The 14,263-nt window shown below is 47.2% G+C and overlaps 1 protein-coding gene across 1 annotated transcript in view; it reads left to right on the top strand.

Moving 5' to 3' along the window:
* The window catches only part of COL22A1 (collagen, type XXII, alpha 1), a 263,426-nt gene that overhangs the window by 24,475 nt on the left and 224,688 nt on the right, over nt 1–14,263 (top strand). Inside the window, exons 6-8 of the mRNA XM_012001612.1 lie at nt 6,545–6,625; nt 7,633–7,755; nt 11,729–11,773. Of these exons, the coding sequence (XP_011857002.1) occupies nt 6,545–6,625; nt 7,633–7,755; nt 11,729–11,773 (249 nt within the window). The remainder of the gene's footprint in view (nt 1–6,544; nt 6,626–7,632; nt 7,756–11,728; nt 11,774–14,263) is intronic.

The raw sequence follows: 14,263 nt of genomic DNA, 5'->3' as shown, positions 1-14,263 counted from the left end.
GAGTAGCTGGGATTACAAGGCGCACGCCACCATGCCCGGCTAATTTTTGTATTTTTAGTAGAGACGGGGTTTCACCATGTTGGTCAGGCTGGTCTCGAACTCCGGACCTTGTGATCCGCCCTCCTCAGCCCCACAAAGTGCTGGGATTACAGGCGTGAGCCACTGCACCCGGCCTTGCATTGTGGTGTTCATCTGCATTTACCTGATTACCGTTGAGACTGGAAATCCTTCCCTATGTTTTCTGATGGTTCCCACGTCCCCCTTTGGTGATGCTAGGCCATCTCCTTTGCCTGTTTTACTACTATGCTAGTTTTCTTTACTGAATGATTTCTAGATAATCTTTTCATATTTTGTATACTCATTGCTTATTTGTTATACATGTTGCAAAATTGTTTCCTGGTATGTCAAACATAAACCATAAGAAACAATGAGTAAGTTGGGATACATAAAATTTTAGGAAGTGGCAGTCCAGCAAAAGGCATCGTAAACAAGTTTATAGACTTTGTTATAACTTGCTTTGTTAACAGAACGATCAGTCATCAACAACCCTGTGCATACCGATTTTTAAAACTTAAGCTGAGAGTGAGCTGGTCAGAGGTAGTGGGGAGAGGAGAGATTGGGGCTTGCAGATGTGGGAAGGACAGACACACGCAAACTGCAGCTCACGTGCCAGCCCTGCCAGCCAGCTGCAACACCATCGCCCATGTCACACACTGTTCATGTTTTCCAGGCTTTATTTATCTGTTAGTTTGTTTAATCTCTGAAATGGGAATCACACCCTGTTTGTTTTTATGTGCAGTTGCTGAGGGATGAAATAATAGATGTGGAACCAAATTAAGCAAAAAATAGTAAAATCAAAGTAAAGCTATAAAAATCATTATTCAGTCTGCTACTAATTCTAGCTACTTGTGCAGAGACTCTGTGCCAGGCATTGCACTCAAGTGCCCCTTTACCCCATTTCTGACCAAAATCTTTACAACTTTAGAAAGTAGATAGAGTGGACATGCTCATTTCATAGATGGAGACTCTCCTGGAGATATTGAGTACTCTTCTGAGATCACAGAGCCAACAAATGGCAGTTAGGGTTTCCACTCACACAGCCTGTCTTCCAGGTCCATTTGCAAACCTCTCCCTGCCTAAGATAACAGACATCAAAGGGCTGGACAAGATGGAGCTATGGGGTATTCATAACACAATAAGGATCACTATTATCTCCCTCAGAGTGTGCATCACGGTCACAAACACAACCCCTCTTAATCCTAAATTCAGGCCAGGTGGGTGGATGCTCCTCACATTTTATAGGTGGGGAGATTCCACCTCAAAAGTATCAGGTGACTTGCTTAAGTTCCCTGCCTTGGGCAGCCAGGCTAGGACTCTGGCTCTGTGAACTCCATGGTTCTGCTGTCAGCCCTGAATAACAGTCCCTGAAACAGATACCCTCTGAGCTGTAAGGAACCCAGAGAGCATCTTATCCAGCCCCTCATTTACTCAACAGACAAGGATACGGAAGCTCAGAGGGAATAACGAACATGTCCAAAGATACAGAGCAAGATTAGATCCTTCTAACTCCAGTTCCAAACATCCAACAATGAGATTTCCACTATATTTCTATTTGAGGTAGTGGGAGACTATATTTGAGTTAAAAGTCTCCTAAAAACAAGAGCCAACTTTAGCACATAGCCCCACTTCCCTAAAACTGCCTGTCCTAGCCTTTGAGTTAAACAAAATTGTTTTGGAGTCCAAGCTCCCCTATAGCCTATCTGATGCTGTTTCCTCAGCTGTAACATGAGAAAAATGAGCACTCCCTCCACAGGGTTGTTGTATGATTAAATGCTGTATCATATATGAAGTGCTTATAAAACTTCCTGGAGTACTGCCGGCTTTCAATAAATACTAGTCATCGTGAACATCATCACCACCATCTTCATCACATTATCATGGTGGTGGTGTCAGGTTTTGAAAACAGGAAGAGGATTAGCTTCCTGGTACTCTCCAAGGTACCCATTTGTATTATATGGTCTACCCCAAGCAGGGGATTGGAAATCAGACCTGAGTTTCCTTCTGGACACATCCCCACCACATACAACAACCTAGTGTAGCAGAAATGGTTGGTTCCCCACCTACATTCCCCTGAGTCCTCATCATTTCAGTGCATAACAGCTGTGCTGCCAACTGCCTGCACCTGTCTTGCCTGAGGGCTTTCCTTCTCTGCCAGAGACAGTGCTATCCATTATCAAGCAGGCATCAACACCGCTGGGAGCAGCCCTCCGCCAAGGACTGGTGGCAGTTGGAGTATCAATACCCCAGCTCCCTCACCTCTTGGCACCCTAACTCTGAGTCACATATTCTTGATGGGCTCCAGAGTTCCCCAACCCATGTAAACTGCAGATGCTCACAGTGGTAACTCCCTTGATAACAGCCCTTTACTGGCTAACTTCCTTTCCCTAACTCACTTTCCAGCTCTGCTACCAGTGCTCTCAAATTAAATAAAGATGCTACTTCTTGAATAGACGTTTCTAGGTCTACTAAACTAGACTAAAACACCCAGGCCAGTGGCCTCAGCTCTCTGCACCTTCACTTTTTCATCTATAGACAGGAGACAGTGGACTCACATCTGTCAGAGCTACTGTGAGAATTGAGTGAGATCACTAGTATGTAAACACAGCATGTAACAATGCTTGGCACATGGGGAGTTCTCTGCTGGGTTAGAGGCAATAGAGAATAATGAAGAGTGTCCGTGGGGGTATTACACCCATTGACTGTTCCATGCTGCATTTTTATATTAAAACCAAGTGTCAGGAAAATATGCATGAGAATCAATACATCTCTATCTCTTAGTAAATCTTCCGGAATCATCATCTGTGGTACTTGTAGCCACATGGTTTGGGGCATCCTATGCATCCTGCACTGAAGCTTCATCTGTGGCTGACACTGTGCTCTCATGGGCTCTGTTTCCCTTGGTCCCCACCACAGCTCTGTGAGTCCATCTCACAGAAAGGAAAACTGAGGTTCAGTTTTCCTGACTTGAGCAGCTGATATGAGAAAAGTAGAGCGAGACTCAGACTGGGTCATGCTGAATTCAGCCTTCCAGCTGTCTCTGCTCCCTAACAGATTTCCACACTGCAGCCAGCAAAGGGTCTCTAAGCTGCTGATGGGTAGGACATGGAAGGAAGCTGGGATCCAGGGAGCCAAGCAGACCCATGCAGCAGTTCAACCCATAATTGCTGAGGGCAGAAACCTGAGCAGGACTTCCAGACAGGAGTGGGGGAGCACAGTGATGTCACAGTGGAGTCAGGAGGTAAAATCCCAGGGTGTGGAGCAGGGAGGAAAGGGAGAGAAGGATTGAGTGGCTGGGGCGATGTTGGGATTTTAGGCAATCGGAAAGGGGCCCCTCTTGGCTCAGAGGACCTCTCACCCCACCTGAGAACGCCTCTGTCCCAGATCCCAAGCCAGCATGCTCTGTCCCTGGCCTGCCTCCTGCCTCCTCCTTCTCCTTCCCTGTCCCTGCAGCCTTGCCAGGCAAGCCCAGCTGCTGCGAGTATGTTTGATAATGAAGAAAGCAGGGCTGTCTTTGAAAGTAGGCTTTGTTCAAAACCACAGTTTTTCATTCTGTCATTTTCTCTTATTTCTGGGCTGGTGTCTCTACAGGAAATAAAACAGACGGATGAATGGTATTGTTATTGTTTCTGCTGAGCAAAGTCAGTGGGGTGAGTGGCTATACTTCGAGGGGCACTTCAGTGTGCAGGGGGACTCCTGAGGCAAACATGGGCCTGAGAAGGGACCAGGGGAGGGGCAAGTCCAGGGCACTTCACATCAGTGTTTAATGCAATAAGTGTTCCCCCTTCCACTGACTGAGCTCAAGCTCCATTTGATAAACGCCCATCCATTCATCCACTCGTCCACCCAGCCATCGATTCTATGGCACTTTTATGAGTCAGGGACTGCTGTAGTGAAGGACAGGAGACAGGAGAGCCTTGCCCTCATGGTCTATGTTCTATTAGGGATGTTTAAAAAAGTGAGCTAAGAAACAGACACCATCATGCATTGTGGGAAGTGCTGTTAGGACCACGTTCAGAATGTGCTAGAGTGACAGGGAGGACCTGGGTGTGGACAGGTGGCTGAGGAACCAGTGCAGGAGGGGTGGCAAGAGGAAACCAGTATAGCTGAATGAAAGGGAGCAGTGAGCATGGCAGACTAGGGGTGAGCTTGAACCATGTCCTGCAGGGCCTGGGGAGTGCGAGAGATTGTCCACAGCTCTGATACATTAGCAAGAGTTCAGCTTCGTGCTTGAGAAGGCAGCACTGCCTGGGATTTTGTCCTTGCTCTCAGAAGTCCTGGAGCCTGGAAGGAAGAGGGATATACAGATGTCTAATTATCCTGCAGTCTGCTGTGTCTGATGTTAGCTGTCTGTGCAATGTATTAGTCTGTTCTTATGCTGCTAATAAAGACATATCCAAGACTGGGTAATTTATAAAGGCAAGAGGTTTAACTGACTCAGTTCCACATGGCTGGGGAGGCTTCACAATCATGGTGGAAGGTGAATGAGGAGCAAAGTCACATCTTACACGGCAGCAGGCAAGAGAGCATGTGCAGGGGAGCTCCCATTTATAAAACCATCAGCTCTCATGACACTTATTCACTACCGTGAGAACAGTATGGGGGAAACTGCTCCCAAGATTCAAGTATCTCCACCTGGCCCCACCCTTGACACATGGGGATTATTACAATTCAAGGTGAGATTTGGGTGGGGACACAGCCAAACCATATCATGCAAGGTGCACATATGGCAGAGAAGAGGGCCTGATGGATTCTTGGCTATAGAGGGAGGTGTATCAGTTACACCTGTGGCTGTGTAACAAGTTATCCCATTTCCCCAGCAAAAGCAGGTTAAAACAACACACATGTACTGTCTTATAGATTCTGTGGATCAGGAATCTGAGAGTGACTTAGCTGAGTGGTTCACTCAGGGTCTTTCACTGTGCTGCCCTCAAGCTGCTGTCATCTCAAAGCTCAAATAAGGCTGAAAAGCCACCTCCAAGCTCACTAGGGGGCTGTTGGAAGCTTCTTATGAGCTGTTGAATGGAGGACCTCAGTTCCTTGCTAGTTAATGTTTGCAGCCACCCTAATTCCTTTCCACCTGTGCCTGTCCACTGAGTAGCTCACAACATGCTAGCTTCTGTGCCCCATGGTGAGTGATGAGAGAGAAAGGGACAAACAGGAAGAGAAGAACACACTAAAGACATCAGCCAATCTTCTTATGACCTGATCTCGGAAGTGACATGCCATCACTTCACACCAGGGGAGGGGAATTAAATTCCCAATCTGTGGACGTATTTGAAAAAACAGCAGCAAAAGGGGATGCCTGGGTATGGATCTGGGTGGTGACTGGGAGATTTCTCATTGCTCAAGGGCTTTCCTAGAATGGGCACCACGTGCCAAGGTGTGAATGTGCAGGTGTGGTTTGTCGTGCAGTTAGATGCTGCAGAGTTCAAGTGCAGAGTGAAGAGAGGGACACCTGGGGAACCAGGCAGAGTCAGGCCCTGGGAGGTGGGGTGTCCTAGAAAGGACCTGGGCTTTGTCTGTAGACTGTGTGTGTGAATGTGTTCAAGCATGTGGATGTTTTAGCACCACAGTCCCTTTAAATTTTAGTTTTTTTATGTGTTATGTCTTTAAGTTTAAGGGGCTGTCATATTAAAGGTAGTGATAGAAGTAAGTTTTTATTTTAAAAATTCACTGAAACAACTGTGGAAATGACTGGAGAGGCTGAAAATAGGGCTACGTGGAACCTGGAGGCCTTTGCAATGGCATCATTAAGGGTCTTGTTCAATGCAGTGCTGGTGACATGGAGAGAGGATGATGCTGTGCCCTGTGTGCAGAGCGGAGGGCAGAGGCCATAGCACCTTCAGCGTAGAAAGAAACACTGGACTTTAACATGTGTCCTGAAGCCCCTTGCAAGGCGGGGGCTCTCCCTTATAGAAGGAAGGGGTTGTATTAGTTTGTTCTCACACTGCTAATAAAGACATACCCACGACTGGGTAATTTATAAAGGAAGGAGATTTAATTGACTCATGGTTCCATATGGCTGGGGAAGCCTCACAATCATGGCAGAAGAGCAAGAGACATCTTACTTGGTGGCAGTCAAGAGAGAATGAGAGCCAAGCAAAAGGGGGAACCCCTTATTAAACCATCAGCTCTCATGACACTTATTCACTACCATGAGAAGAGTATGGGGGAAACCCTCTCCATGATTCAATTATCTCCCACCGGGTCCCTCCTGAAACACATGGGAATTATGGGAGCTACAATTCAAGATGAGATTTGGGTGGGGACACAGCCAAGCCAGATCAGGGGTGTGAGCAGATGATGCTTAGCTCCTTGTGAAAATCCAGGGTGGAGCCCAGGGTAGGAGTGGCCCAGTGGTGGGTTCAGGAAGACCACGAAAAGGAAGTGGAACCAGATACCAGGGCAGAGCCTGTCTGTAACCATGGAGGTTTCTGGGTTCCAAAGTCCCTAAAACTTATCCTCTCTCCTTTTTCCTTTTCAGTTTGACCTACAGCGGATTGTGATCTATTGTGACTCGAGACATGCAGAACTGGAGACTTGTTGTGATATCCCCTCGGGTCCGGTGAGCAGACTCTCACACAGAGAGGATGGGAGGAGATGGGTGTGTGGCCTCCAGAGGGAAGGGGAGTCCAGAGCTTAGGGATGGGTGGTCGGGGGTCAGGGACACATCCACCATCAGAATATGGCCTGAGGGGGAGCTTATGGTGTGGGTTGGGGGAGCCAAGCCATGCAGGTTCCTCTGGGGCTATTGTCATTTGTGCCTTAGTCAGTGTAACCCCAGTGCTGCTAGCTGAGTCATGAAGCCTTGCTCTAGGGGATGTGGGAGGCAGGGGCTGGGAGGTGTTTCTAGGGAGGGGATGACAGTCCGGGCCACCAGTGCCCAGAGGCCACAGTGCCCTGGGCTGGTCCGCAAGATGGGGAAGTCAGGACATGGATGGCCCAAGAGACCAGGGTTTGCCCCTTCACCCCCTCTGTGCGGGCTCTGCTCTATTCTCAGACCTCAGTCCCTGCCCTGTTTTAGGCCTCTCCCTTTCCAACCCTCTCTGCCAAGTCCTGGTCACAAGGCTTGCTTGAAAGATGGGAATAATAATGGAGGCTACTTTCCGGGCTGCAGGGTGAGATCCATGCAATGCCTGGTTAACCTCATCCCCAGGACCCAGTTCCAACTCAGCCAGTGCACCCGGCTCAGGGCTCCTGTGGTGTGCAGGTAGACAGCAGGTGCTGGGAATGTGGAGCCAGATGGACCTGGTTGTGGAGTTAGAGGGTGAGGGAAGAAGAGAATGGGATGAAGAAGGAAAAGGAGGAGGTGAGCATAAGGACAGCAAGAAATGTTGAGCACTTGTGAGGTGCGAGACCGTGGGCAGTTCCCCCAGGTTGCTGAGCCAGCCAGTGAAATGGCTGAGTCTGGGCTGGCCAGGCCTTCTGCCCCAAGGTCTCGGGAGAGACATCCTTAGCGTTTTCTCAACCTTTGCCTGCCTGGTTCCGAGGAAGCACCCGACACTGTACTTCTGCCAGGGAGTGCCTGCTGAGTGAAGAACCACGTTCTGACCTCCTGGGCTTTCCTTCCAGTGCCAGGTGACTGTGGTGACAGAGCCTCCACCTCCACCCCCACCCCAGCGGCCTCCCACCCCAGGCAGTGAACAGATTGGGTTTTTGAAGACCATCAACTGCTCCTGCCCAGCTGGAGAGAAGGTATTGTCTGCAGTCCACCCTCAGCCCCAGTCCACCCCTGGGTGGTGCAGTGGGAGTTTCCCATCATGCACGTGACCTGCCAGGGCAGGGGGGCACTGGGAGGCCCATGGCTGTCAGCTCTCAGCACCCTGTGTTGTGCCTTGGAGCTCTTGCTTCTTGATTTTTGTGCACACTGGAAGGGGAGATCTGCACACCAGGCCCTGATGAGCGCTTTCTAGAAGTAGAATGTACATTCCCCAGGCTTCCCAGGTTACTCCTTTATGATCTCCACTTGGGGTGACTGAATCAAATGAGATGCTGTTTGAGAATAAGACTCAGAAGAAGACAGTGAGAGAATTTCTGTGTGCTTTGCAAGAGCACACCCTCATTCCTCTCTTCTCAGTGTTTTCTTTGATTAGCCATTCACTATCATTCATACATATATATACACACATATATATGTGTGTATATGTGTGTGTATGTATGTGTGTGTATATATGTGTGTGTATGTATATGTGTATATATAAGTGTGTGTGTATATATACACACATATATAGTTTTAGTTTTATCTATGTGTTTCTATTTTTAAAAAGTGGTGCATTTCTGTGAACACCACCATGACTGTCCTCGAATGGACTGAGACTAGAATAAATATCTCACGGTATGCCCAGGGCTGTGATTTGTTTTGTTTTTCTGTAGACGGTCACCCTTGATAAGGGGAAAAAAAGTTCTTCTGCATTTGAGGAGAAGGAACAGAAAGATTTACAAAAGGCGGACGCCAAGTAGCACTGTGCTGGGGAAAGCCTCCGCGAAGTTCTGCTGAGCCAGTGGCCCCTGGGCCCTTCATCTCCCGCACTGGGCTGTACTGTCCCCCTCTATCTGTTCCTCTCAGCTCAGTCCCTGCATGGGGGAGGTGCTTGGTGACTCTGCCAGGGACAACAGACGCGTAGACAAAAAGACGAGATGATGGTGGGAGTTAACTGGAGTGGGCCTGCTCTGGGTATTGCAGCAGCAGTCTTCTCTTCAGAAGCCTATCCTGGTAGACCGACTGGCTTCCTTTCCCTCTCTCCTCGTCTCCGTTCTCCTTCACACTCTGCCTTCCTTCTTTTTGTGCTACCCAGAAAACCAAACCCTGGGGTACAGGGAGCCCTCAGGGAGTTCTCAGTTAAGTCAGGCATCAAACTCTGGCCTCCCTTGCTGGAGGCCCAAGCTGGAAGCCTGCTGTGAGCTGAGGCTCTTTCTGGTTAGAGAGTGACCTTAAGATCCCCTCAGCCTGGGACCTGTGTAAGGGATGAGAGGGGGTGGAGGCAGGAGCCAGGGCTGGTGCACACCGTGCCAGGCAGCAGCTCCTCCACCCACCCCTGGCAGGCTAAAGTCCACCACAGTCAGGCTGTGGATCTGTTTTTTACATGTCAATGAAATAACAGAAGCAGCTGTTGAAATCCAAATCCATTGGAATCCTGTTTAAAGCAATGAGCAGGATGAGTGATGGCATGGTGAGGTTTTGGTCACAAGCCAGTGTGCACACAGATGGACTGCGCCAGGAGCGATGCCAGACCCAATGCCTGCTCTTCTTTCAAGAAGTCCTAAGGAATTCTTTTCTGCACACATTTTTAATCTGTGTCATTTCCCTCTTCCCTCCCTCATGTCCTCTCCTTCCTTCCTTCCTCCTTCTCTTTCCTCCTCCTTTCCTTATTCTCCATCCATCCATTCAATAGTTATGCATTTAGCACCTGCTATTTCCATGACAGCATCTTCCTTTTCCTCCCTGTACTTCTATTTATTGTAACAATTATCACACTAGATTGAAAATGTCTCCTTATCATTACTTCCATAAAATCATAAGTTCCGGATAGGAGAGATTGGATCTTTCCATGTCTGTATTTTCAGCTACTAATATATAGCCTGGCACAGAGAAAGCCAATAAATAAGAGATGAGTTGATATATAAGTCAATCAGGGTATGAAGACATGGATGGACAGAGAGGTGGATGGATAAATGGGAGGGAGGGATAAAGAAATATACCCTCTTACTTTGGGAGGCCAAGACGGGCAGATCATGAGGTCAGGAGTTTGAGACCAGCCTGGCCAACATGGTGAAACCCCATCTCTACTAAAATACAGAAAATAGCCAGGCGTGGTGGTGTGCGCCTGTAATCTCAGCTACTCAGGAGGCTGAGGCAGGAGAATCTCTTGAACCCGGGAGGTGGAGGTTGCAGTGAGCCAAGATCACACCATTGCACTCCAGCCATGGCAATAGAGTGAGACTCCATCTCAAAAAAAAAAAAAAAAAAAAAAAATACACCCTCTCTTCCTTTAGGCGGGGCAAGGTCTGGCTGTTGCCCTTACATATTTTCAGCCCCATGCCTAGGGTGGCATGACTCAATGATGACTTAATCACTCCTTCATTCCTTCTTCTAATGTCTAACCATAGACATTAAGCACCTGCTATGTGCTGTGTACTGTGCTGTACACTGAGGTTTTAAGACAAATAGAATTTGGTCCTCAAAAATTCTGTAGTCTACACTCTGGTTAGGGAACCAGGAGCTCTGAGGCCTGGCTGGGCCCCAAGGAGCTCATAGCAGGCCTACTAGAGAACCTCCCAAGCACAGGTGGCTAAGAAGGGAGCCTGCTGCTTCCCTCCCCACAAAATAGCCCCGTGGAGTGGAAGAACTTCACAATGACCTCATGAAGCAGGTGTCATTTCTGTCTCTTCCATCTTCATTTCAATTAAAAAAAATACAACACAGGGGGCCTAGGAAGTCTGAATGTTTTCTCCTAGGAGGCAGAGCTGTGGCCACAGACGAACATTGTTTTCAGTGGTTTAAATCTTCTATTGGAGTTGGAAAAACATTTTCATTATTCAGCTAGGTCAACATGATGCCTGGTGTTGCATCTCTATAAGCAAACATCATGGGGAGCGTGAACTGTGTACCAGGAGCTCTTGTGGGCGCTAGGTGAGGAGAAACACACAAAAAATTATTTATCTTCATTTGCCTGAGCAAACAACATCTGTGAATGCATTTGAAAGTGTATGTTCCTGAGTTGGCCAAGTGTGCAACTTTTGGCAGAGTGTAGATTGCCTTTAGCACGAAGTGCACACATAAATGGATGTACTGCTGCCTTTTATTTAATGTGGTGATATTTATATCTGTAAAATTATATTAATCGTGTTGCATTTGTTTTCAGCATGGCGACATTTACATGTATCCACCACGTACAGATTACATTTATAAATCCAGTAAGGTGATCTTTACACATTGTTAAATTGAAACAAAGTTCACATTTAGAAATAGCTTACATATATGTCTTCTTTTGTATTTTAGTGAACAATAACTATATGAACCTCTAGCAGTCAACATAATTTTCTTTTTAATTGAAGTGATGATATATTCAGGTAAAAATAGCTAGTGAATACCACTTTGGGTTTTTTAATGTATTTACATATTTAGTTTGGATATTGACAAACTATATAATTGCATATATTTATGGGGTACAAAGTGATGTCATAATACATGTATACAATGTGGAATGATTGAAATTAGCTAATTATCATATCCGTCACCTCAAATCCTTACCATTCATTATTCCTGCTGTTTGAGACATGTAGTCTTTGACAACATGTGTGTATTCCTCCCACTCCATAGCCCCTGGTAGCCACCACTCTGCCTTCTGCTTCTCGGTGTTTCATGCTTTTACTTATACAAGTAAGCCGAAACGTGGCATTTGTCTTTCTGTGGCTCAGTTTGCTTGTTTCTATCTTGTGTCCACTGGTAGCTGCATCTGGAGGCTGTGTCAAAGCTTCCCATATAGGTTTGCAGTTCGAGAGCAGGGACTTTCAGCACAGTCAACCAATTTCCTTGCCCAACTCACTGGTTGGCACTGGGCTTACTAAGCCATTGGCTTCTAAGCATGTGAGGTGGATAAGCATCCAGTGATGAGGGAAGGGGAAAATTGAAATAGAAACTTACTTTTTTTTGTCTTTCTTCTTTTAGGGTGAAATGGGATTTGCTGGCCCCATAGGGCTCCCTGGTCCAAAGGTCAGTACAGGCGTGGCAGTGGTGTAGTTTAGAACCTCACTAGTCCTCTGTTTTGCTCTCTGTGTAAGACAAAAGATGGTATGTGGGGCTGCTGTCTGGCCAACATTTTTCCTCAGAGCTTGTTAAATTAAAAGGATAAGAGCAAGTGGCATTAAGTCTGAAACCTGGGAGCCTCTTAACTGCCCAGGACCTCCAGTTCTCAGTCTGCAAATATTAGCGAGAAAGGGTGAGATTCCCAGAGCCCTGGCTCAGGTCTCATTTGCTCCAATAGGCTCAACTCTCTCCATGGTCAATTCACTTTGCAGCAATTGGTTGAAGCTGCTGTATTCCAGAAACTTTTAGGGGTTGGGCTTTTAAGATTTATTAAATTGCATGACTCTTTAAACACACGATTTCCAAATTCACTAATTGCACCAAGCCAGGTAGGGCCTCTCTGCCCTCAGTCACAGAGTGGTCTCCTTTCTCTCTATCGCTTCCCAGGGTTATACTATTTATCAAGGCAGAGTGGAGAGTTCACCATCATCCCATGTTTGAAAGAGGAACTGAGTGTGCTGATGAAAATCACTGGAAACTGCTGGGCCTCTCCCCTCCCCTCCCTTTCTTTCCCTTCTCTCCCCAGCCTCTGCCTTTCTTTATGTGTCACTGTATCTCTCTGTCTCTATCTCTCACTGTCTGTATCTCTTTTTCATCTTGCTCTTCCTTCCACTCTGTTCTCCCCCCTATTTCTCCTCCTGCATTTCTTAGTTTGAATTAATACATTCAGTATATCATTAGTGAAACTTGCTAAGGGCCAGGCACTGAGGTCAATGATAGGGTTAGAGGATGGTTTAGGCAGGACCTGACCCTCACAAGCCTGAGTCTCATGGTATAGACAGACCAGGGAGTATATGGAATCTCTTTCTTTTTGCGCACTTCTTTCCCATCTTCCATCCTCCTCTACTGAATTGCAGTGACAATGACTGTGCACCTGCTGTGTGTCAGGCTTGAGCTGGGAGCCTACCTATGCCTCAGACCTCAGCCTACCTGTGCTGTGGGGTAAGGATTGCCGTTCCAGTGCCCGCTGTTGTGAGCTCAGGGCTGTGCACATTGCAGGTGGTCCATACTTGTTGAATGAGTGATATCAAACCCTAACCCAACCCTGCGTGAGAGGCAGCATCAGTCCCATTTTCCAGATGAGAAATCAAAAGTCAGAATGGTGAAATGACTCGCCTGAGCAATGCTTTCTTCCTGTCCACCTTTGCTGGGCACTTTTCCCTTCCTATGTGTCCCTCCTCACTTCCTCTCTTGCCTTGTCTGTTTCTCCTCTCCTCTCCCTTTTCTCTTTCTCTTTTCTCTCCCTCCTGACTGTAAATACTTCCTTGGCCTCCCTCCCTCATCTCACACCCTTCTCCGCTATGCCCCCACACTGCTAGGATGTGACACCACGGACACACACACAAACCATCACACACACACACACACGCATCAAGCACACCACACGTATATACACACACACCATCACACACACACACCACACGTACAGACATACCATCACACACCGTTACTTACACCATCACACACACACACCATCACACACACACACTATCACAGACACACCACACACCGTTACCTACACCATCACACACACACCACCACACACCATTACCTCTACCATCACACACCATTACCTACACCATCACACACAATTACACACCACCACACACCATTACCTACACCATCACACACACACACCATCATGCAGATATCATCACACATACACCATCACACACTATCACCTACACCACACACACACCATCACACACACCATCACACACCATTACCTACACTATCACACACACACCACCACACACCATTACCTACACCATCACACACACCATCACACACTATTACCTACACCACACACACATCACACACACACCATCACACACCATTACCTACACCATCACATACACACCATCACACACCATTACCTACACCATCACACACACCATCACACACCATTACCTACACCATCACACACACACCATCGTACACCATTACCTACACCATCACACACACACCATCACACACAATCACACTATCACACATACACTGCATAATATACCATCACACACACAATCACACACCACACACACCCATCAAACACACCATCTCACACACACACTATCACACATACAGACACACACCATCACACATACACCATCACACACCGTCACCTACACCATCACACACACCATCACACACACCATAATACAGTATCACACACAATCACCATCACACACACCATCAAACACACCATCTCACAAACACACACCATCACACATACACACTATCATGCACACCATCAAATACACCATCTCACAAACACACCATCACGCACACACCATCAAACACACCATCTCACACACACACTGTCACACATATACACACACACCATCAAAAACACACACACCATCACACACACCATCACACATATACACACACACCATC

This window comes from Mandrillus leucophaeus, unplaced genomic scaffold (genome assembly GCF_000951045.1).
Source record: "Mandrillus leucophaeus isolate KB7577 unplaced genomic scaffold, Mleu.le_1.0 Scaffold667, whole genome shotgun sequence".
Classification (NCBI taxonomy): Eukaryota; Metazoa; Chordata; class Mammalia; order Primates; family Cercopithecidae; genus Mandrillus; species Mandrillus leucophaeus.
Note: the sequence above shows the minus strand (reverse complement) of the source record. Positions and strands in the feature narration are given on the sequence as shown.